Genomic DNA, 24,839 nt, shown 5'->3' with positions numbered 1-24,839 from the left:
GCAGCATACATGATTCTGTTGCCAACAGATCTCCCCTAACAGTGTCGTCCACCAAATTTCCACAGTGAATGTCAGGAAAAAATGGCAATTGAGGTGGGTGGTCAAAAGAGAAGCACAGTCTATGATGAAGTCACCCTAGAGAAGTCGTCTTTTTTCCTTTTTCTCCTGAGAAATTACCAGAAGAAATTAAAATCCTTTTGAGTATTGCATTTATCCCTGCAGTAACATTATTTGTTCTTAAGGAATCTCTCTCAAATTTGCATCTTGTCTAATTTAGCAGGGAATGTCACCAGGATAAGACAACTGCAAAACCCATTTGGGTGTGCAAAATGGCTTCAACCGAACCTCCGTGCAAACAACGTACAAGATGCTTTCTTACTAAGGGCCCAAACATCAAGTTCTACATCCAGAACTGCCCCTCAATCCTCACCCTCTCAAACTCGGTAAAAAACAACCCTCTTTCTAGCTCTGCATTTCCAATGAATGCCTCTTCCTCCAGACATCCCTAGTTTTTGTTCATGATACTATGACATTCCTAAACTGGAAACGTGAGAATCATGTGGACTGCTCACTCCCTCCTTCATTGCCTGAGTTTAAGCAAATAATATTGATTAGTTTTCCCCAATATTTTCTGTATTCAACTATTTCGTTTTTGTTTCTATAATGATCAGTCTAGTTCATGCACCTGTTACTCTCACTTCAACCATTCAGAAAGATTCTTAGCTCCCATTTACTCATGAGTTCATTTGGTTCATATTTGAGCACATATTGTGTGCTGGAGGCACTATGCTAGGTGTTGAGGATAGAAAGGTGAGCACAGTAGACTTGGGGCCGCTCCTCGAGGAGTTTACAAGCTGCTGGCTCTTCCCACCATGATAGATGTTACAGATTACCATCAGATTAACCTTGCTAACATGCTCTTTGAATTCTATTTTTAACTCTGTTCCAATGCCCCTACTGGTACTGAAAACAAAACAAAGCAAATCACAATGAGGTATCACCTCACCCCAATTAAAATGGCTATTATCAAAAAGATGCAAAATAAGAAATGCTGGCACTGATTAGAGAAAGGGAATACTTGTATACTGTTTGTGGGAATGTACATTAGCATAGCCATTACGGAAATCAGTATGGAGGTTTCTTAAAAATCTAAAAATAGAGCTGCCATATGATGTAGCCATCCCACTATTAGGTAAATATGCAAAGGAATTGAAATCAATACATCAGGACATATCTGCACTCCTGTGTTCATGGCACCATTATCCACAATAGCCAAGATATGGAATCAACCTAAGCATCCATCCATAGATGAACAGATAAAGAAAATGTGGTATATATACACAATAGAATATTCTTTGGCCATAAAAAATGAAAATCTGTCATTTTCAACAATATGGATGAACTTGGAGAACATTACGTTAAGTGAATTAAGCCAGGCGCAGAAAGACAAATACCATATCACCTTACTCATATGTGGAATCTAAAGAAGTTGATATGATAGAAGTAGAGAGTGGAATAGTGGTTACCAGGGGATGAGGTGGGGTGGGGATAAGAGGAAGGCACTGGGAGAGAAGGTCAGTGGGTATAAAGCTACCGTTAGATACTAAGCTCTGTTGCTCTATTGCATAATAGGGTGACTGTGGTTATAATAATATAAAATTATAATATGTTATATATTTCAAAACAGGTAATTTTAAATGCTCTCACAACAAAGAAATGTAATTGTATGAGATGACAGATATGCTAAATACGAATTTGATTTTTGCACGATGTATTCAGGTATAGAAATATCATACTGTACCACATAAATATGTATAACTATTATGTGTCAAAAATTTTTTTATATATGGTCTCAATCTGTCACCTAGGCTGGAGTGCAGTGGTGCCATCTTGGCTCACTGCAGCTTCAACCTCCTGGGCTCAAGCGATCCTCCCACCTCAGCCTCCTGAGTCGCTGGGACTACAGTCGTGTGCCACCATGCCTGGCTAGCTTTTGTACTTTTTTTTTTTTTTTAAGAGACTTGGTTTTGCCATGTTGCCCAGGCTGGTCTTGAACTCCTGGGCTCAAGCATTCCTCCTGCCTCAGCCTCCCAAGGTGCTGGGATTACAGGCATGAGCCACTGTGCCGTCCTTGTGTCAATTTTTTAAAAAGTAAACCACTTCTATCATTCTAAAGCTCTGCAATCTGGCTTCTATCTACTTTTCTAATTCATATTTCATTATTCTCTTAACAAACCATCTGGGTGAAACCAGTTGGCTGGGTCTCCATCTCAAGACACTCTACATTCCTTGCACTTTGCTTTATTTTTGCCCTTTCTGGTTGCAGAAGGGATATTCCCTCCAATGATATTCTTTCAATTGCCATATGAAAAATGTTCTCTTTTCTCTGCATTTAGTTGTTTGGTCCAGGTATATGTTACTTAACGTATTATACATACACACACACACACACACACACACACAGACACACATTTACTTTATCACGTAAGAGACATTTTGCTGAGAAAGAACATGCTTTCTCCTACTAAAATTGATTCCTACTTTTGAACCATTTGGTTCTTTTATTTAATTAACTAATTTATTAGTTTAATTTTTAATTGACAAGGTAAAACTTTCCCATATTTATGGGGTACATTGTGATGTCTTGATGTACATACACATACACTGTGGAATGATTAAATCAAATAATTAAATATCTATCACTTCACATGTTGATCTTTTTTTTGTGATGAGAACATTTAAAATCTACCTTCCTAGCAATTTTCTAGTACACATAAATTAATTATAGTCAACATGCTGTACGATAGATCTCCCAAAGTTATCCCTCCTGTCTAGTGAATTTCTGTACCCTTTGACCAACATCTCCCCACTCCCCACTGCATCCCTTGTCCAGTGCCCATGCTACGCTGCTTCTATGAGTTGGATTTTTTTAGTAGAATATTTTGGTTCTTAAGGGCAGGGATCATTGTACCTTGTATCCCCCATAGGACCTCATATATTTCCTTGATCAAGGATGTCATTAGTAATGATACTGCCTGATATGTTCTGGCTGTGTCCCCACCCAGATCTCATCTTGAATTCCCACACATTGTGGGAGGGACCTGGTGGGAGGTAATTGAATCATGGGGGCAGGTCTTTCCCATGCTGTTCTCATGATAGTGAATAAGACTCATGAGATGTGATGGTTTTATAAAGGGCAGTTCCCCTGCACAAGTTCTCTTGCTGGCCACCATGTAAGACATGACTTTGATCCTCATTCACCTTCTGCCATGGTTGTGAGGCCTCCTCAGCCATGTGGAACTGTGAGTCCATTAAACCTCTTTTCTTTATAAATTACTCAGTTGTGGGTATGTCTTTATCAGCAGCGTGAGAGAAGACTAATGTATTGCTATTCTCAAGAGATTCATTTTAAGGTTTCATTGTGGTCTCCATAAGCATCTCCATTATTAATTAGGTATGTATTTTAAAAACTTGTAAACCATATGCAGAAACCTATTACATTGAAAGCCTAATTTGGAAATAAATTTTCTTTACTTTGGAAGGGGTGCCGTGGTGCCCAATGATGAATTAGGGGCCACCAGGTGTCACTATGTTGATGCTAGCCTGAGTTCCACAGGTTGGGATCTGGGTGAGGGAGGGTCTCAAATGCTATACTGTGGTGGTAAATAGAGTTTCCACTTACTCACTAGATAATCATGTTTCCAATATGAGTTTCTCTTTAGAATCCTTTATGGAGCTTGGCATTATTCCTTAAAGCTACACCCCCCACCGCCAGCCAGGATGACAAGCAGAGGTTTAAGGATGAATAGTCAGGCCTAATGGGGAATTTATTTTCTCTGTTGGCTCATGTCACTGCCTCAGCTTGGTTTTATATAGTGTTTTGTGAGTCTAATGTTGCTTATTTGAAAAATGAACACAATATAGGATGCTTGAGTGGTTTCAGTCCAAAAGGAAAACTGCGTATTCGCCAGAAAGAAGGAAAAGGAAAATACATAATAGAAACATTTACAAAACCTAATCTGAAAAGAAAGGTTTACAAGGTTTAAAACTATCTATGTATACATGGGAATAAATTTTATTAATTTATATGTTCTTGGTAGCTTGACAATCCCAAACATCAGTGGAAGCCAATATTTAAGAAGGTATAGAAAGCAAATCAACCTTGGGCAGGCACAGAAACTCTCCAACCTGTTTTGTTTTTGTCAAAGCTCATTGGACAGCAAAATCTGAAATCCTTTAGAGGAATAAGAAAGGCTTTTTAACTAACATGGGTGTGCTTTATACTACAAAAGTTATTAAGTAAAGATGAGAATATTGTGTTTAATATAGAATGTTATTACATCTTGGAAATGCCCCTTTAAATACAGAAGAAAATGAATGGCAAAAGGTTATGGAAACAAATTATTCACCCAAGGGACGAGCAACTTTTACATAGCAAATGAGGAATTCTAACTGCAAAATTGTATCTTACATGGAAACCATTTTCTACCCCCTTTGCTCTATAAACTCTGAAGATATGAATGCTTCCACAAACGGAATGAATACATCTCCAATTCTCTATGGTGACAAATCCAGAAAACGGCAGGTTTTATCTTAAAGAAGTTCCACTGCTGCACAAAAGCTCTCATGCACAAATAATGGAATTCTCAAATCGGGATAAATGTGCTTTTAAGAATTTTTATTTTGATCATTTATTTCAGGAAACACTTGTGGATCATGCAACATAGCTTTGAATTACAGAGCAGATAAGGAAAATCTAAAAGGAAAAAAAATTAGGGCAGGCCTTTATTAATTTTTAAAGTATGTCTTTGCTATCCTCTTATAAAGAGCCAAATAGGGTATCAAAATCTCTGGAGATCACCAGTATAATTTCTTTATCATGTTCCATTTAAAATTTAATTATGCAGTCTACCATAAGAAGAATCTGAGAAGTCTAAATAGGTCACACAGTGAGTAACTTAACAATATTCTAAAGTTTTCCTCGTAAAGATCATTCGTTTGATAGCCTGCTACACATCAGAACATTATATTATAAAAACAAGTGTAATTTAATTCAGTCACTACGGATTCCTATACGCATCTATAAAGAATTTTGAGAATTAATGAACACCATGTTTGCGATGGAGCTGCCCGTGATAGGTGGGCAGTATTTGCATATATACTTCCTTTAAGTGATTGTTATTTTCATGTATTATAGCAAGGTCAAGGGACTTTTACATTTAATGCTTTGGGTATTCTCTTTTAAATCGTCAACAATAACTCATAGCAAGGCAACAATCTAGGCACTGCATAATTAAAATCTGAATTAGAGGGCTATATGCCCGATGGCTTGATGCTCTCTCATCTCCACCTCAAATTTCAACTAACATGCAACTTTAATTTCCTTATAATAAGATAAACAGCAAACATTGTTTTAAGCACTTTATGGGTATCATTTCACTTACTTCAACAGCTGGCCCTGTTATTACCCATTTTACAGATGAAGAAACTGAGGCAGACAGAGGTGAAGAAACTTGCACAAGGTCAAAGAACAAGTAAGTGGCTGAATTGGGATTTTAACACAAGCTGGAGTTTGGCTCTAGATCATATGCACTGAATCACTTTGCTGGGCTGCTCCTTATAATGTAATACCGTATCTTCTCTTAGATTTGAACTCGCCTAAGCGTTGGTAAAATAATTAGCATAATCCTCTCTTTCAGTGAACTAAGATAACAGCTACCATGTATTGATTGCTGTGTGGCAGGCATTGAGCTAAATACTTTACATGGGTTATCCCCACACAGTGATACTATGAGATGGGTGTGATAATTCTTCCAATGTTATACATGAAAAACTGAGGCAGAGATAATAACTATAATAACTTGTTTAAGTTCACATGATTAAGAAATAGCAGACACAAGATTCAAGCATTTCTGAGCCCAAAGCCTGATCTCGTAGCCTCCATGTTAACATGGCCTCAACAGCAACAGCCAAATTTAGGTTAATAACTTTCCAGCCAATTAGATGAATTTTTCTAGGTGCCAAACTCTATGGAGCAGTGAGAAGAGTGAGAAGGGTGAGAGAAGGCAGAAATCATACATCTTGTCTACCCCTGGTTCTTTAGAAGTCTTCCTCAATCCTTCCTCCTGCCCTTCCCGATTCAAACATTTTATTAATCCATTCAAACACTTATTAATTCATTTAAACATCTATTCAGACGGTCAAACACTTATGCAAATGTTTATTCAGTGCCTACTATGTTCCAGGCACTGCTAGGCATTGGGGACAAACAATGAATAGTAATAGGATTTTAGTGTGTTTCCTACTTAGCGGAGAAGGTGTAAAAGTCCTCTAGTCAATTATATTATTGGATGACACAGATGTTAGGATAGGGGTTAAAACTGGGGTCTTTGGGAACCAACAGAAGGAACATAAATCTCTTCAGGGCAGAGAAGGTATCAAAGAAACCTAGGATGTGTATAGAACAGTGGTCAGCAAACCTTTCTATAAAAGTAAACAGTAAATATTTTCAGTTTGGGGGCTATACCATCTCTGCCACAACTACTCAACTGTGATGTTGTAGCACAAAAATGGTACAGACAACACATAAATAGATGTTATGGCTGTGTTCCAAAATATATATATATATATATTTATAAGCACAGGCCACCATCCAGATTTCATCTGTGGGCTGTAGTTTGCAAATCTGGATCTAGAAGAACAAGTGGTAGAGAGTTTGGTAGGGGAGAAAAAGAGCAGAGAGATGACACCGGGCTTCCAAATAGAAGGAAGAACACATGCAAAGACTAGGAGACCAGATCTCAGTTTTCTTATCTCTGAAATGGGGGCTCATAAAGTCATTCAACAAACATTTATTGACTGCCAGTCCTGTTCAGGGGCCTACAAATGGAGGAATAAACCAGACAGGCAAGGGAGACATTGTTCTGGAGCTAAGGGGGAAGGGAACAGATCCTATATAAATCAACAAATAAAAAACAGATGACAATAAATATGGCAATGTGACAGGAAGTGTGTTGGGGGGTTACTTAATAGGGTGGTGAAAGGAGAACTTTCTGTGGAAGTAAGTGTGGAGAAAGGCCAGTGTGTCAGAAGCAAAGTAAATGAGAAAGAAAGTAGGAGGTGATGAGGCTGCAGAGGCAGACGAAAGCAGCCCTTGGAACCAAAGTACATTGCATTGATTTAATTCTAAGCAATAGGAAACTCTTACATGATTTTATGAAAAAAACAATATTTTGATGGATGACTTTTCAGAGATCATTTGGACTTCTACCTAGAGAATGAATTGTAAAAGAGGAAGTGGGAAGGACCATTTCAAAGGCCATTTAACAGTTCAGGTGGGAGTTTACGGCGGCTTGGAAAGAGATAGAAAAAGTAGACAAATTGAAGATAAATTTTAGGCTGGGCATGGTATCTCATGCCTGTAATCCCAGCATTTTAGGAGGCCAAGGTGGAAGAGGTGCTTGAGGCCCGGAGTTTGAGACCAGCTTGGGTAACATACCAAGACTCCATCTCCACAAAAAATGTTCAAAATTAGCCCAGTGTAATGATGTACACCTGTAGTCCCAGCTACTTGGGGGTCTGAGGCAGGAGGATCACTTGAGCCCAGGAGCTCGAGGCTGCACTGTGCTATGGTCATGCCACTGAACTTTCATCTGGGCAACAGAGTGAGACCCATTTCAAAAAATAAATAAATAAAGATACATTTTGGAGGTTGAGCCAACAAGTTATCTGCTAAGTCTGAGAACAGAAAAAGTGATTTTTTGTTTGTTTGTTTTTTGTTTTTAATGTCACTAGGTTCTCCTTTGAGTGTTGGGTGTATGATGATAAGGTGGGCTGAGGTAGGCTTCAAGAGTTCTTTTCCGGCCACATCAAGTTTAAGTTTATGCTTCCATGTAGAGAGTCACATTAGCAGCTGGATATTCAGCTTTGAAGCTCAAGGAAGAAGTCAGGGCTGGAGATATACTCTCCACTCCCTCCTCACAAGGGAACAGAGCAATGCCCAGGACACCCTGGGGCACCTCAACCTGCAGAGGCCAGTGAAGCTGGCAAGGAATAACAGAAGACTGATGAAGAATGGCCAGCAAGACAGGAGGGAAACCTGGAGGGCTTGATGTTTCTACGATGAAGAGAGCCCTTCATGGAGGAGGAAGTCATCCCTAGGTTGAATGCAGCTGAAGGACTAAATAAGATCACAGCTAAATGGCCATTGGGTTTACCCAGATGGAGTAGAAGAAGAAAAGCGCCTACCTGGCATGGATGCCATTCTTTAAGTACTTAAAATCCATTCTCCCCTTACACCGACTCCTACCTTTCTCCTTGCTGACGGAACAGGCCTCCCATTACAAAGGCTGAGAATACCAGAAACCCAATGTCCCCTCCCTAAGGGATCAGGCATGGAAAAGGGATTCCTCCCCTAAAAAACAGTCCCATAGAAGAAGATGGACGTGGTCCCTATGTGATGGATGGAGCTGCTGTGAGCATGAGGTGCTCCTTATCAACATGATGAAGATGTCAGAGGGTGTACCAGGGTGCTGGCTGTAGTCCGTTTTGTGCTGTTATAACAGAATCACACAGACTGAGTAATTGACAAAGAACAGAGATTCATTTCTCAGAGCTCTGGAGGCTGGGAATTCCAAGCTCAAAGCACCAACATCGGTGTGAGCCTTCTTATGGTGTCCTCACATGGCAGACAGCAGAGGAGCAAGAGAAGACAAACATTGGGTCCTCACGTGGCAGAAGAGGGAGAAAGGGAGTGAATCTGCCCCCACAAGCCCTTTTTACGGTGGCATTGATCCGCGCATGAAGTCAGAGCCCTCATGACCTCACCACCTCCCATTCATTCTCACCTCCCCAGAGTTACATCGAGGATTAGGTTTCCAGCACATGAATTCTGGGGGACACATTCAGACCACAGAGGCTCTGAATTCACCCTGGGCCTTCTCTGACCTCTTGAACCATAACTAAAAACTCAATCTGCATTTTTAGCCTGCTATAAATACCGAGTCTTTTCAATGGATTCAACCTGAGTAAAATAATAAAGAAGGACATTGTAAGGGAAAGGGTTGTGCAGGAAAGAACTCAGTCACAGGCTATGAGTGGTAGATGCATTAGAAAAGGTGAGGAGGTAGGGGCTGGGGCAGGGAGGAAGGGAGAGCACACCTCACCACCTGCAGCTGTGATCGCAGAGTCTGGGTGCTGTATGATGGTTGGGCACTGGGAGTAGAAAGTTGGGTTGTGAAAGGTATGGAAACCAGTCACTTAGGCCAGAGGATTTGTTTCATATTGTTAGCCAAGTAGCGAATCTGAAAGAAGAAGGTTTGGAGGGTGGCAAGGTCTGGGGACTCTGTGGGCTATCCCCTGGCCTGTGCTCACCCACTCTGACCCACTCGCTCCAGTCCTGCTCAGAAGGTTGGTTCGGGATGATGTCCTTACTGCTTCTGATCAGAACTAGCCCATCTTGCTGCTGAAATCCTTTGGGTTTTTTGTTTGCTTCAATGTTTTCCTAGTTCTCTTATGGGTTAAACATTTTCCCGTAGCACTGGGATGATTGGTACCTTCTTCATGCCACTGAACCACTTCAGAGAAGAGATGGTGTCCGTCTGTTTTCTCCCACAACCAAGATATAGCACTCACTAAGTGTATGCCAAGCCTACAAACATGCTTGGCATATACTTAGTGCGTGCTGTACCCTGGTTGAATTAACGATAGAGAATGAACTGTGTCAATACTGAATAGTGCCAGGCATGGGCCCCAGGAGAGCTGGGGGAGCTGCTGCTTCCTAGGGATTATAAAGAAGACAGGAAGTGTCCATCCATCAGCTCTAGATGATTCAGTAAGAGGTTGGCCTGGAAGTACCAGCATATTTATCTCCTAATTTCTGAAAGTCTTTCAGAAAATGGCATTGTGTACTGAGGACAATGAGAGATAGGAGGTTATGTTTCCTATCAAAGCCCTACATGTAGAAAGGTGAGCTCTCAGAGATGATCTGAATTACCTTTGCTTCTACCGTTTCTGCCTATTGCTACCTGATCTGTCACATCCATGACTGAGAAATATGGTCAACTGGAGAGGTAAGTCTCTCTCGTCCTTTAAACGGAATCTGTTCAGTTCAAATTTTAGATAACAAAGATCTACGACTTAAGACCAGAATTTCACACGCAAAATGGCAGTATAACGGCTTTTGTCTCTGACAGTCACACAAACCAGGCAGTTCCGTCTTCTTGGTAGCGGCTCTCAAACAGTAATCCTATGGTATACACCAGCGTTCTAGGTATTGGGGGTTCCCCAGTTGCTTAGATTGAATTATGTTTCCTAACGCTCTCACAGAAGGCAAAAAAAAAAAAAAAAAAAAAAAAAAAAGACCAAGTTACTGGATTAATATACAAGAGAAAAGTCCAAATTTTTCTTTCATACCTTCTTTAACTTTTGGTCCCTGCTTTCACTGGTTTATACTAAAATCCAGTACAAGATGACATCTGATTTATATACCAAATTATTTTAAGCTTCATTTACGAATACTTCATGGTCCTCAAAGAACATCCTGACTTTTTGGTGTTGTGTTTAAGAATCAACATATGAATCTCTACTGCAGTACTTAAGATACTTCTATTAAGGTCTATTATAGCCCTTCATTTTCTAAACTGTTTAGTTTATGTTGAAAAACAGTGGACTCTGTTAACAAGGAATTAAAATGCCCCCTTTTTTTCAAAAACAGCAGCTCATAGTGCATGATTACAGTAAAACTTCTGTTGATATAAACCTTGTTTATATCTTTGCTATCCAAAATAAAATTTTCTCTCTTTATAGGCATTTATACTGAAACCTCATTCCATTTGAACAAGTGGGGTTTCACCATGATTTAATTAAAACACATCTACCAAAACGCAACACCCTTCATCCTAAAAACCAGATCTTGAAAAACATGATTGTAATGGGGAAAACAACTGCTCAGATTGCTAAATTGTCCTTTGCTACAAGCAAAAATAAAAGCACGGAGTCATTTATAAGATTGAAAATGATTGTTTTCACCGTTCAAGAAATGGTTCCATACATCCCGTTTCTGGGACACTTCAACATAAAGAGATCGGCATGGATGGTACGTGTAGCCAGTTTAAATATTTGTTTTAATCCTGACAAGATCATTGGTTTTAATATTTATAATATAATTACAATGCTTAGTGCATGTTGCTCATATAATCTAATTTTTTTCTGCTGACTTATTACTACCAAGCTTTAATTTCAGCAATGGCAAGAATTCAAAAACACATTTAGGTTGTCATTAGCAATGAAAAACAAACCTAGCGCCTGTTCAAGCACCTTAGGCACATATCTCATTTTGACTTCAAAGCATTTTTAACTACCCAGACGCAATCCACTGCTACAGCATGCACACATTTTCACAGAATATTATCTACCAGTGGCCGGAGTACTTTAAATTAGTACCGTGTAAGGTAATTACAGTGGAAATACTCCACCCTTATGCAACCCGTGTAAATGCCCTTTCGGAACATTTAAAGACAGTCATAGCCAATGAAAACCAGACCATAAAACTGTTCTCAAATGCCACCGTCTTCCTTCCCAGCCACATATCACTAGTTAGCAGTTGCCTGAGTGGCAATTTTCCATTTTTCCTAGACGTCACAGCGTAAGCGCACTTTTATGACTAAACGCAGAAAAAACTTGAAGTGTCATGTTCCACTAATCATTAGCCTACAAACAAACAAAATAACTACAGGTGCCTTGTTTTCCACAGCACCGAGGTATTTCGGGGCTAATTTGTACTTTCCCCGTGACAGGCTGAAGAAATCTGAAAAAAGGCTGAAAGCTGAAACAACTGACGGAATTCTACGAGACTGTACAAACAAACAAACACTAGCAAAAGAAATAATCTAGACACAAGGGGAGGATTCATCATCAAATAATTACATGATTTCATGTTAATGTGGGGAAGGGAAATACTTGTCAATGGCTATGTGTCAAACTGTCCCTGGAGAAGTCAAAAGAATACCTGAAGCTACATTAGAAGCACGACTGAGAAATCACTGATATATTACTTCTCACTCCTTTATCGCCAGGCAGTACAGTGACTGCAAATTGCAGTTAGAATGGAAATGTCGGCATGTTGTTTATTTTCAACATGACTCGACATCAGAATAACAAAAATTCCTGAAGAAAAATAAGTAGGCTCTTTACCAAAATACCACCCACCAAACTTAAGAAGAGAGCAGCCTCTCCCTTGAGTAATAAACCAGCTACAAAAGATCATTCCTGGGGAATATACGCATTGCTGCTTGGTATTCAAAATACAGCGCTACTTAATAGAATTCCGGGTGCCGACGGTGATTTCTCAGACATCTGAGTAATTCTCATCTGTGTGATTACAGCACGGAGTGGGTCTCTTCTGACAGCGTAGAGGTGGTCCGCTCCTTAGCTGCTCTACAAAAGTTTGGAAGTCATTCCTCCTTCCATTATTTCAGGATTAACTTCCTCAGCCCAAACGTGGGTAGACACACAACAATCTCTCTCCCCACACATGATGGGATGCTCAGGTCTTCAGGGCGGACTTTTTCCAGAGTGAAAGCACAAAGACAAACAAACTCAGCGGGGAGACACAGACCAGAACACTCGGACAGTTTTAACCCTGAAAACTGGCACAAGATGGAAATGTTTCTTTGGGACGTTATCCAAAGAATGAAGACATACAGTAATTTAAATATTTAGATCACAGTAAACAGTTTTTTTGGCAATATTAATCTTGATCCTATAAGCAAAGATTTTCTTTACATAAAAAAAGCAACCAAATGTGCTTATCTCCGGTAACAGATGGCAACAATTTGTACTTTCCCCTGTTCTCCAGTGCTGTTCATGACAACATTGTGCTCACTCTGCTTCTCCTGTTCTTGAGATTCTCTTGATTTCTACTTCCAACAGTTTCTAGGCAATATCCTAGGACATATTAATACATTCACGCATGATTATCGAGTACCTTCAAAAACTAAGGCATGAGCCAGGCACGGGGGCTCACGCCTGTAATCCCATCCACGCTTAGGTAGAATGTCTAAGACTCCCTGAGGCCCCAGTCCCACACACCGCTCTGAATCCACACACCCCTTTCCTGCTTCCATCCTTGTTCAGATAGAAGCCTGCGCTCTCCTCTCAAGCTGATCCCGTCTGTGCCCTGGATCCTGTGACCTCTTGCCTTCTCAGGGACTCCGCCCCCTTCCCCCCTCTTCTGATGTCTGCTACGCATTTAGATGAGTAAGTTTCTCCTCTCTTTAAGAAACATCTGACCTGGCCGGGCACGGTGGCTCACACCTGTAATCCCAGCACCTTGGGAGGCCGAGACAGGTGGATCACCTGAGGTCAGGAGGTTGAGACCAGCTGGCCAACATGGTGAAACCCCATCTCTACTAAAAATACAAATTAGCTGGGCGTGGTGGTGCACGCCTGCAATCCCAGCTACTCGGGAGGCTGAGGCAGGAGAATCGCTTGAACCCAGGGGCGGAGGTTGCAGTGAGCCGAGATCGTGCCACTGCTCTCTAGCCTGGGCGACAGAAGGAGACTCCAGCCAAAACAAACAAACAAAAACAAACAAACAAAAAACAAACAAACAAAAACAAACAAACAAAAAACAAACAAACAAAAAACAAACACCTGGCTGGGCATAGTAGTTCATGCCTGTAATCCCAGCATTTTGGGAGGCCGAGACGGATGGATCAACTGAGGTCAGGAATTTGAGACCAGCCTGGCTAACATGGCAAAACTCTGTCTGTAATAAAAATACAAAAATTAACCGGGCATGGTGGCAGTCTCCTGTAATCTCAGCTACCCAGAAGGCTGAGGCAGGAGAATCGCTTGAACCTGGGAGGCGGAGGTTGCAGTGAGTTGAGACTGCACCACTGCACTCCAGCCTGGGTGAAAGAGTGAGATTCTGTCTCAAAAAATAACAACAACAACAACAACAACAAAACAAAGGCACAATCCTTGGTGCTCAGGAGAGATTCTAGATATATGCAATGACCAGTAAAATACCTCTTAAATTATTGCCCCTTCCTCCCTTTCTTCCTTTCTTCCTCCCTCCCCAGTCTTCCCTCCCCCATCCCCTCTCTCTCCCTTCCTCTCTTCCTTCTTCCTTCCTTCCTTTCTTCCTGTCTCCCCAGTCTTACCCCCATCTCTTCTCCTTTCCTCCCTTCCTCCTTCCTTCCTTCTTTTCTCCATTTCTCCCTCCCTTCCATTAAATGCTGGTAATCATCCTTGATGGCTAGTTATCTAGAGCTTGCATTCTGTTAATCATGTCTTATTTAATATACTGACATAAATATCAAAAACATATAAAACACATTGATAAATTACATATAAAGCACATTGATCGATTACATATTAATTTCTTTCTATAATATAATATTACCAAGTATTTATTTCGATGACAGTGAGAATTCTACTGCACTTATACTATCAATGCTATGATGTGAGTTCTTCAGGGGAAGCTCAGGATTCTTTCATAAATCTCTAAGTCCCTGAACACAGTAACAATAATGAATATATTGAAGAAAAACCAATCCAATATGTTTTTCAATTGCCAAGTCCCGTGAACATAATAAAGGAAGCAGCATGTTTATGATTTCTATGGCATATCTAGCTCATATATACATCTCCAAATATACCATATGACTTCAAAGGAATGTGAACAATCTCTCTAAGTCATTTATGAACATGAGCCTCATTACTTCCTGGTTACATCACATATATGTGACTCATGCATAATTTTTGGCATCTACATAGTGATGTATGAGGTATCAAAATCTGACATGAGGAAGACAAAATGAGAAGACCTCTTACAGAAGACATGGCACAGTACCTCGCTTTGTGGATATAAGAAATCAGGCATAGAATAAGCAAAGCCAGCGTGCTCACCTTGGTAGACTCCCAGCTAACTCTGTGGCCGTCTCTCTGCAGGAAGGAGAAAAAGAAGATGAGTATGATTAAGTTTATTTTGGTGAATTACGAAAATGTATTTAATCACATAATAAGTATTACGGTATCAGGTATAAAGAAGATACCGTACATGCAGGTGGTTAGAAAGTTACAATTGATTAATTGCATTTCTGATTAATTCCCATTGATCATTCCAATGGTTACTTTCAATGGAAATTTTATACACATGGAAAAGATCTGCCTCTACTTTCTGGTGGTTGAATACAACTAAGTTCAAAACATTAAAATGTAAAAATGTACAACATCCAGAAGGATAATAGAAGGAGAAACAAATCCCAAACCACCTTGTAGACATTTACATGTTAAACGAAGCACCCATGATCTTTCTCCAAGAATCTCTGAGAAATGTATTCCTTTGGGGATGTTGCTTCATGTTGACCTCTGTCATCTGAAGCTTATGAAGGAACACGAACAGCACAAAATGGAATTCTTTTAGTAGCAAATTGCTGTTTTTCATTTCTTTGTTATAAAGTTCTACCATTTAGGACTGTTGAAGGTAGATATTATGATAATTCAAATGGCACAAAAGAAAAGTCACTAAAGAAAGGCTCTATAGCATATTAATAAAAATGACCAGGGACAAATTTCAAAACTAACTTTGTCCTAATTGCCATCTCTTGTCTTTCGTTTTCTTTCTTTCTTTTTTTTTTTCAGACAGAGTCTCTCTCTTTTGCCCAGGCTGGAGTACACTGGTGCGATCTCGGCTCACTGCAAACTCTGCCTCCTGGGTTCCAGCGATTCTTGTGCCTCAGCCTCCTGAGTAGCTGGGATTACAGTTGTGCGCCACCATGTCCAGCTAACTTTTGAATTTTTAGCAGAGATGGGTTTCTCCATGTTGACCAGGCTAGTCTCGAGCTCCTAACCTCAAGTGATCTGCCTGCCTCAACCTACCAATGTGCTGGGATTACAGGTGTGAGCAACTGCACCTGGCCCATCTCTCGTCTTTCAATTGGAAATGTATTCTTGGAAAGAGAAGGGAACAATGAGTAGAAGGAGGAGATGGAGGCTTTATGTTGAACTCTTTTAAAAGGAGAGGAGGGCTCAACTTTAGACCAAGGGATTAAAGGTGTAATTCTTAGGAACAATGGTATAAAATCTCCTTAGTGTCATATAACCCCTTTAAGAATCTCATTAAAGATACAAACACCTTACATAGAGAAAATAACAATATATACATACACACAGACTGTGGTACACACTTGTAGATGGTTCATCGACCTCCTGAATCCAATGTGTCAATCCTGGTTAAGCTTCAGCTTTAAAGGAACATTTTCTTTTCCTACTGTGTCAATTCAAACAAAGGACTTCCTTCTCAACAAAGGACATTCCCTGACCCTCCCAGCTATCAGAACTCCCTCTTCCTATTTACTCCCTGTGATAATACCTGAGCACTTTGGAGAAGTGGTGGCTCCCACAGAGCCATACTTCCTTAAAAAATGAATAAGTTTAGTTTCTATAAAAATATTCTTTCCTAAGTAATCATATAATATTAAACAATCAGCTTTTATTGCTATAAAAATTGGCTTTGGGGAGAAAGTTTCCATTCCTTCAGCAAAACCAGAGTTGAAGGCATTGTCCACTCTGCCACTGAATGTATCACACATGTTCATCTTTTTGAAGAATTTAGTGGCTGCATGAAAAATTTTCTTTCCAAACAGAATCTGGAATTGTGGATACTCCAGCTAAGAAATACCCCTCCCTATTTAGCCTTCCCTTATGACATTTATTACAATAGAAGTCTGTTTTAAGTGTTTGTTTTATCCTTTATCTTTCTGTCATTTGAGACCAACATATATATTCAATAAATATTTATTAATCTTATCAGGAATGAATGAAATTTTCTGGCCTCGTTGACCTTGAGGGTGAGATTTATGTTTATAGCTTGATCGTAGTAACACTAACAGCACAGAGTTAAGATACAACTAAATTTCTTTGTGTCTAATCTTTTAACTTTTTATTTTTGCTTTCCAGACTACACATATTTTAATATGATGAGTCTCCTGGTATCTTTTAAAACGATGTTGTTCATACATTATAATAAATCCATTTAAATCACAGTGGAGCATTTCTCAAACTTGACATTATTTTGAGCAAAATAATCTTTTGTTTTGGACATTGTTTTATCTTGGACATTGCAGAATGTTTAATGGCATCCCTGTCATCTACCCACTGATGCCGGTAGTACTGCTCCCCACCAGCCCCACTGTAGCTCCCAAACATGTCCTCAGACAATGCTAAATGTCCACTGGTGACAAAGCTGTCTTCAACTGAGACCACGACAGTAAGGCCAAGCACAGCGGCTCACACATGTGATCCTAGCACTTTAGGAGGCTGAGGCAGGAGGATGGCTTGAGCCCAGGAGTTTGAGACCAGCCAGGGCAACACAGTGAGACCCTGTCTCTACTGAACATTTTAAAAATGAGCTGCTCATCATGGTGCCTGCCTGTAATCCTAGCTACTTGGGAGGCTGAGGCGGGAGGATTGCTTGAGCCCAGGAGGTCACAGCTGCAGTGAGGCATGATTGTGCCACACCACTCCACTCCAGTCTGGGCAACAGAGTGACATTCTGTCTCTTAAAAACAAAACAAAACAAACAACAATCCACAGCAATAGAAATGTCCATAATTGACCTCTGTTTCAAAAGCTTACTGGATTGACCAACATCCTTTACTCACAAGGGAAAACACAGAGGCTGAGGCCTCTAAGAACACCTGCTTTGCTTTGGCTCCAGCTGCTTAAGTCTTTACGCTTACCAAGAGTATATTGTGTTTGTTCCCCAACCTGTTTATGGTACTGGCAATCACTGTAATTTTTAAATTTAATTAAGCCTGATGTAAAATTGATGAAATACAAGTGTGGAAAAATTCTTGTTTCTGTAAAAACTAAGTTGGAAACTTTGAAAAGATAAAAAATGACAAGTCACTTAAAAACTGATGTTGAATTAGATACAAACGTCTCTAAGTTCTTTTTCCTTTAAAAAAAAAAAAAAAAAAGAAGAAGAAGAAGGAAATTCCAGGCCGGGTACAGTGGCTCATGACTGTAATCCCAGCACTTTGGGAGGCAGAGGCAGGTGGATCACTTGAGGCCAGGAGTTCGAGACCAGCCTGACCAAAGTGGTGAAACCCCATCTCTACTAAAAATACAAAAATTAGCCAGATGTGCTGGCACATGCCTGTAATCCCAGCTACTCAGGAGGCTGAGGCAGGAGAATTGCTTGAACCAGGGAGGCAGAGGTTGCAGTGAGCAGTGATCGCATCACTGCACTGCACTCCGGGTAACTGAGCAAAACTCTGTCTCAAAACAACAACAACAACAAAAGAAATTCCAAATGGTGGAGTATGGGTGGATTTATGCACAAAAGACAATGCAGAACTTTATTCAGTGAATCACACATTCAAAGACAAAGGTGTTGGCCCTAACTTGAAAGCAAAAGATAGACGCTGGGGAAAAGTCATGTTCATCATGTATTAAGTCCCAGCAGGGGAAAACTATGCTTTACACAGTCATGTGCTAAAAACTTACATTAGAGTTACAAATATTACTTGATGTCCATGATTACTGAAAACCTGATGATTTCATTGGCGCATGTAGCTCCAAAATTTAACAAAACGAAACAGACAAAAAAACCCCACTGTATTTGACTGCAGTAATGTAGCTAGGAGTCATCATCCAGTCACCACTTTTGAGATCAGCAAATTGACAAACACTGGAGCTTTTCAGGTAACCATTTGTTTGTTTTTATCTGTTTACTACTGTTAAACAGTCATCTGAATGAGTCACATGTTTTCATGAATTTATACCTTTTGTAAAGAAACCCTTGAGGGAAACAAATTGAGCAGAATATCCCATGCTTCTTCTAGATTATGCTCTGTCATAACCCAACTGAGGGGATTTAAAGCAGGTGACATAAAGACCATGCATTTTTCATTGAACTTTTATAGGCACAATGTCCACTATTAGCATTGCTTCCTAAGTGTAAATCATCTTTATTTCCTGACTAATATTTATTCATGCAACATATTCATTAGCACTTCATCTACGTTCAGCCCAGGCAATGCTGGATGTTTTGAGAGGCACTAAGATGAATTTAGATCCTGATCCTTCTTGCCAAGTGTTTACTTTCCAGTAAAAGAAACTGTATAAGGCACCAAGTAATGAATACTCTTCATTTTTCTACTATTGAAAACTCCCATAAGGGCCGGGTGCCATGGCTTATGCCTATAATCCCGGCATTTTGGGAGGCTGAGGTCGGAAGATCGCTTGAGCCCAGGAGTTCAAAACCGGTCTAGGCCACATAGCAACACCGCGTTCCTACAAAACAAAAACAAAAACAAAAACAGAAAAAACAAACAAGCAGATGAGGTAGGCACGGTAGCATGCACCTATAATCCTAGCTACCTTGGAGGCTGAGCTGGGAGAAGCACTTGAGCCCAGGAGTTCAAGGATGCAGTGAGCTGTGATCCTTCTACTGCTCTCCAGCCTGGGTGACAGAGCAAGGTCTTATCTCAAAAAACAACAACAAAAAAGTCTACTCTAAGTCAAAGATCACATCTCGTATAAGATTTTGAAAACTCAGTGCCCGGCACACACCAAACACTCAATAAATATGAGCGTAATAGACATTTTCTACTGGCTGGTAATTCTATTCTCTTAAGTTCATTTTTAAAAAAATGCCTGATATAGTTATAGCAGTATTTGGAGTTTAATTGTACTAATTTCCTTTCCTTAGTTATCATTACCAAGATAATCTGATTTCAAGTGAAAAGCAGAACACTAAAAAATCTTTTTTTTTTTTTTAATGAAGTTTCACTCCATCGCCCAGGCTAGAGTGCAATGGCGTGATCTTGGCTCACTGCAACCTCTGCCTCCCGGGATCAAGCGTTTCTCCTGCCTCAGCCTCCCGAGTAGCTGGGATTACAGGCACGTGCCACCACACCCTGCTAATTTTTTTGTATTTTTAGTAGAGACAGCATTTCACCATGTTGGTCAGGCTGGTCTCGAACTCCTGACCTGAGGTGATCCACCTGCCTTGGCCTCCCAAAATGCTGGGATTACAGGTGAGAGCCACCACACCTGGCCCAGACCACTAAAAATTGAATGAAAACAAGGATGTAAAAAACTACAAAGTGCAACTGTATGTTCACAGAAAAAGAACTGTCCCAGCAACTAAGAAGCAGATTGAGGTGATGGAAGGTGCTGGTTCTGATAAGTTGTATATCGTTGGGCAATTCATTTGACCTCTTCAGGGTCTCTGTGTCCCAGATGTCAGAGTAACACCACACCATCGTTGGTGTGATCATCAGCCTGAACCAACAGGAAAGCTCTCCGCAAATTTGAAGTTGCAGCATAAATTCAGTTTTATTAAAGGAAAAAAATCCCGGAAAAGATAGCAGACAAGTGTCTCCTGTGTCTGACACAGTTTTGGTAGATTATTTAGCATTCCTTAAAAAAATCCTTTAATTTTAAATATGTAGAGCATTCATCAGTGCAAAGCGTGATGCCAGCTTTTATCAGCTGTCTGCAATAACATTCCCTCGTCATCTCCTGTCCTTCCCCATTCCTGAACTATGCGAACAGTTCTTTTTTTAGGAAGTGTTGAAGCAAGAGCACACCATCTATTTCTGTGCAGCCTCTGCCAGTTTCCAAAATTAGCTGACAACTGTAAAACACAAGACATGAGCCCCCATACTAATTGTGTGTCAGCAAGATAAATATTTTTAAGACCTGGAATGTTTTTCTCCAACTGTATCTTTAATTTTTTTCCCAAAAGTACAGAGAACTTTTTTTTTTAAAAAAAGGTAAAATAGATTTTATTTTTATTGCCTGTCCTAAAAATGATTTAATGTTCTAGTTGTAGAAGGTGTGGGGTTTTCTTTATTGTAATTAAGAGTGAAAGTATTAAAACCAAGCAGATTTTTCCCCTCCCCTCTCTTCCCCTTTCCTTTTTCCTTCCTTTCCCTTTTTTCTTCCTTCCTTCCTTCCTCTCTTCCTTCCCTTTCCTTCCCCTCCCTCCGTCCCTCCCTCCCTTTCTTCCTTCTTTCCTTCCTTCCTTTCTTCCCTCCCTTTCTTTCTCTCTCTCTCTCTCCTTCTCTCCTTCTCTTTTTCTCTCTTTTGTCAACTAGCTTGAGGCAAACTGTGGGCATTTTTAATTTGGATCCATTTTCAAATAAAACATAAACAAGAATTTAGCTTAAAGACATCATTACAGGCTGGGTGCAGTGGCTCACACCTGTAATCACAACACTTTGGTAGCCTGAGGCAGGTGGATCACCCGAGTTCAGGAGTTTGAGACCAGCCTGGGCAACATGGTAAAACCCTATCTCTACTAAAAATACAAAAATTAGCTGGGCGTAGTGGTGCATGCCTGTAATCCCAGCCACTTGGGAGGCTGAGGCAGGAGAATCGCTTGAACCTGGGAGGCGGAGGTGCAGTGAGCCGAGATTGTGCCACTGCACTCCAGCCTGGGCAAAAAGAGTGAGACTCCATCTCCAAAAAAAAAAAAAAAGACATCATTACAAAGGCATATATTAATTCAGGACAGTTAATTTTTTTCTTGTGTGGTGAACCTTAGCACTGGAAAATCCCAAACACCTTAGAGATGAAAGTTTCTCCTCTGTTAAACAAAATCTAAAGACACTGTTCTTTCCCCTCACTCTGATTTCCCTCCAGTCATTCATCACTATGTTTTCATTCGTTTTGGCTTTTATGTCTTCTCTCCTACTTTTATTCCTCCTCGATTTTCACTTATGATTAAAACATCAAAATGTGTGTGTGTGTGTGTGTGTCTGTATATAAACACAAGTAATTATTCTCACATGGTGAAATCTACAATCACACACACACATTCATGTAACTGTTCACATCAGCTGGAATCTTCTTTAACACCAGCCACTATTCCAGGCCATTTACAGGTGTCCACTCACTTCATCCTTAGAAAAGCCTCATGAAGTAGTTACTATCACTAAACCATGGTTAGGACGAGAAAAATGAGACAAAAGAATGTTATGTTACTTCCCAAGGCCATGCAGGCAATGACAGATAGAGTCAGGATTTGAACACAGCTCAAGCATCCCGGCTCCGGAGCCCATGCTTTTCATCAGGATGTGAACAGCAGGGGAGTATGCGTAAGCCACAGATATGTTATCTATGCCTTATACTCCTGCACCCCTTCTGGCTTCTGCTATAGCAAATGAAAAACAGCAACAAAAAAAGCCCCATTGGCTGGGTGCACTGGCGCACGCCTGTAATCCCAGCACTTTGGGAGGCCGAGGCAGGCAGATCACGAGGTCAAGAGATCAAGACCATCCTGGCCAATATGGTGAAACCCCCTCTCTACTAAAAATACAAAAATTAGCTGGACATGGTGGTGCATGTCTGTAGTCCCAGCTACTCGGGAGACTGAGGCAGGAGAATCGCTTGAACCTGGGAGGTGGAGGTTGCAGTGAGTCGAGATCGCACCATTGCACTCCAGCCTGGAGACAGAGCATCTCAAAAAAACAAGAAAAACAAAAACAAAAAAAAGGTCCCATTGTTAAGAACTTTTAGAAGTGGGAGATAGACAAAAACCAAACAAGCAAATGAATATTGATTCCTACATTACATAGTATATGTTACGAAGGATGAAGCAAGGAGTAAGATAGCAGGGTAGAAAGTAAAAGCAGGGTGGTAGAGGCTGTAATTTTATACAGGGTGGTCTTGGAAGACCTCTCTGATGCGGTGACTCTGTGAATATGTGTCTGCATTAAATGCAACCGCTTCCATCCCCACCTCCCTTTCTTATGCTCATTTCTTTCCTTTGCACTACTGTATTTCTTTCTTCTTCTCAAGATTTACGGGGTACCTGCTGTATGAAGCAGGTAATAGTAGGTATTGTTGTAATTTAAGAGAAAAGAAGGGCAGCCTGTGTTTGTACATTCAAAATGCTGATCAACTAAAATAAGACCCTTAAATAAACTCACCACATCACTTAGAAAACTGTAGGTTTCAACAAGAGATACTTTACATCACTACAGAGGCCAGCCTCTCAGATCTATTCCTGGGTGGAAATGATTGCAATATGAGCCAGCTACATTCACAGATGTGGTTCTGCTTTCAGAACAGCTTCCCAAGAGCGCTCCTCTAAGTTCCTTCTGCCTAGCCTACGTTCATAGGAACGAACCTTTCTCTACCTCTCAGATTCCAAGATAAAGTCCAGGAGGCGGAGTTATTCTTTAAATCACTGCATACACTTTTGGGATTTCACTGCCTGGACGGAGGTCCGGACAGGCCCCAGGCCCAGGCTTGCGGAGAGGCGCTGCCATGGGGAAACCGGTCTTCCATGCATGAATCCCTTAGTCAATACTCAGGAATGCACTGCGCGGTGCTTGGAACGAGCCACTTCCATCTGACAGTAGGCAGGCCTGCAGTCTGAGCCGTCAGAGGCATCGCTGCAGTTCAGATTCATTGAATCTAATCACTGACACATACAGCCTCTTCCTGATCATCTTTCATTTTCACTTGGGGAGTCCTGTTGAGAGTCCTTGCTACGATTTTATTTGGCTGACAATTTACTTGTATTATTTTAGTATTCTTTCTATAAAAGAGCCACAAGTGTGTGCCTTTGTCCCTGCCCTTGTGCTCAAGTGCCTTGAAAATCAAACTGCCAAAGGTTTCTCTTAATCACCTCCGCAGAGGAGCCCATCTGGCCCTGGCTGGCGTCTGTAAGGGAAGCCAGTGCGCAAATGGCACTGGTGTCCCTTCCGTCATTTCGAGATAGCGTGAAGGGCTTCTGTTTGCTTTCTTTCAGAAATGTTCTCTTCAGACACAGCTCCGAAACCCACCCAAAAAGAGGAGGCCTGTCTTGGACACTGCTAGTGGCATTATGAGGATGTTCCCTATGCAGGCTTGGGGTTGCATGTTAATCATTGTACACCATATGCTCTGTAATTCTACCACAGTTAAACAGTGTGAGCCACTAAGTACCTGACTCGGCTGTTAGTAACAATTCCCGCTCATTGAAAGTCACTCATTTAGACTTTGGCAGTCGCAAATGTAACGAGCTCTTGAAGACAGTCTCAGAGCCTAGAAATGTCACATGAAGTTTCATTTACCAACTTGTACTCCCAGAAATGAAAAGCAAAAGTCAAAGCAAAAACGGAAAAAACAGACAATGCACATGTGAGACATTTACTTGTGTTTCTTTTTCTTTTCTTTTCTTTTTTTTTTGTTTTTTTGAGGCAGAGTCTCACTCTGTAGCCCAGGCTAGAGTGCAGTGGCGTGATCTCGGCTCACTACAACGTCTGCCTCCCAGGTTCAAGCGATTCTCTTGCCTCGGCCTCCCAGGTAGCTAGCTGGGATGACAGATGCATGCCACCGTGCCTGGCTAATTTTTCTATTTTTTAGTAGAGACAGGGTTTCACCATGTTGGCTAGGCTGGTCTCGAACTCATGAACTCAAATGATCTGCCCACCTCAGCCTCCCAAAGTGTTGGGATTACAGGCATGAACCACTGCACTGGCCTGTGTTTCTTTAAAGCTTTGTGAACAAAATGACATCTCTCCAAAACAAACCAACAGAAGGGTATTTTTTTCAAATCGTATGCTTGTACAAGTGGGAGAGGATCAGTTTATTAAAGAACTCTGCAGTTAATATTGCCGAATTATTGTGCTCTAAGCTGCACTGCAATTTATACATGTCTTCTTAAGGAAAAACACACCAAAATAATTATTAATCAAAAACAAAAATTTTATATAAGTTCGTTTAAAAGGATGCCTATTTTGCAATAATGCCCAATTTTTCTCTATTAGTTCCCAGGGACATAATATCACTAATAAGTCCTCTTAATTAGAGAAAATCATCTCTACTCT

At 40.6% G+C, this 24,839-nt stretch overlaps 1 protein-coding gene across 4 annotated transcripts in view; it reads right to left on the bottom strand.

Annotated features, from left to right (window-relative positions):
- The window catches only part of CELF2 (CUGBP Elav-like family member 2), a 541,707-nt gene that overhangs the window by 400,578 nt on the left and 116,290 nt on the right, over positions 1–24,839 (bottom strand). For all 4 annotated transcript variants that reach the window (XM_063727160.1, XM_024253110.3, XM_063727159.1 and 1 more), the window contains exon 2: positions 14,914–14,949. In XM_063727160.1, coding sequence (XP_063583230.1) covers positions 14,914–14,949 — 36 coding nt within the window. The remainder of the gene's footprint in view (positions 1–14,913; positions 14,950–24,839) is intronic.

This window comes from Pongo abelii, chromosome 8, assembly GCF_028885655.2.
Source record: "Pongo abelii isolate AG06213 chromosome 8, NHGRI_mPonAbe1-v2.0_pri, whole genome shotgun sequence".
Classification (NCBI taxonomy): Eukaryota; Metazoa; Chordata; class Mammalia; order Primates; family Hominidae; genus Pongo; species Pongo abelii.
This window is presented reverse-complemented; position numbering and strand designations above follow the sequence as displayed.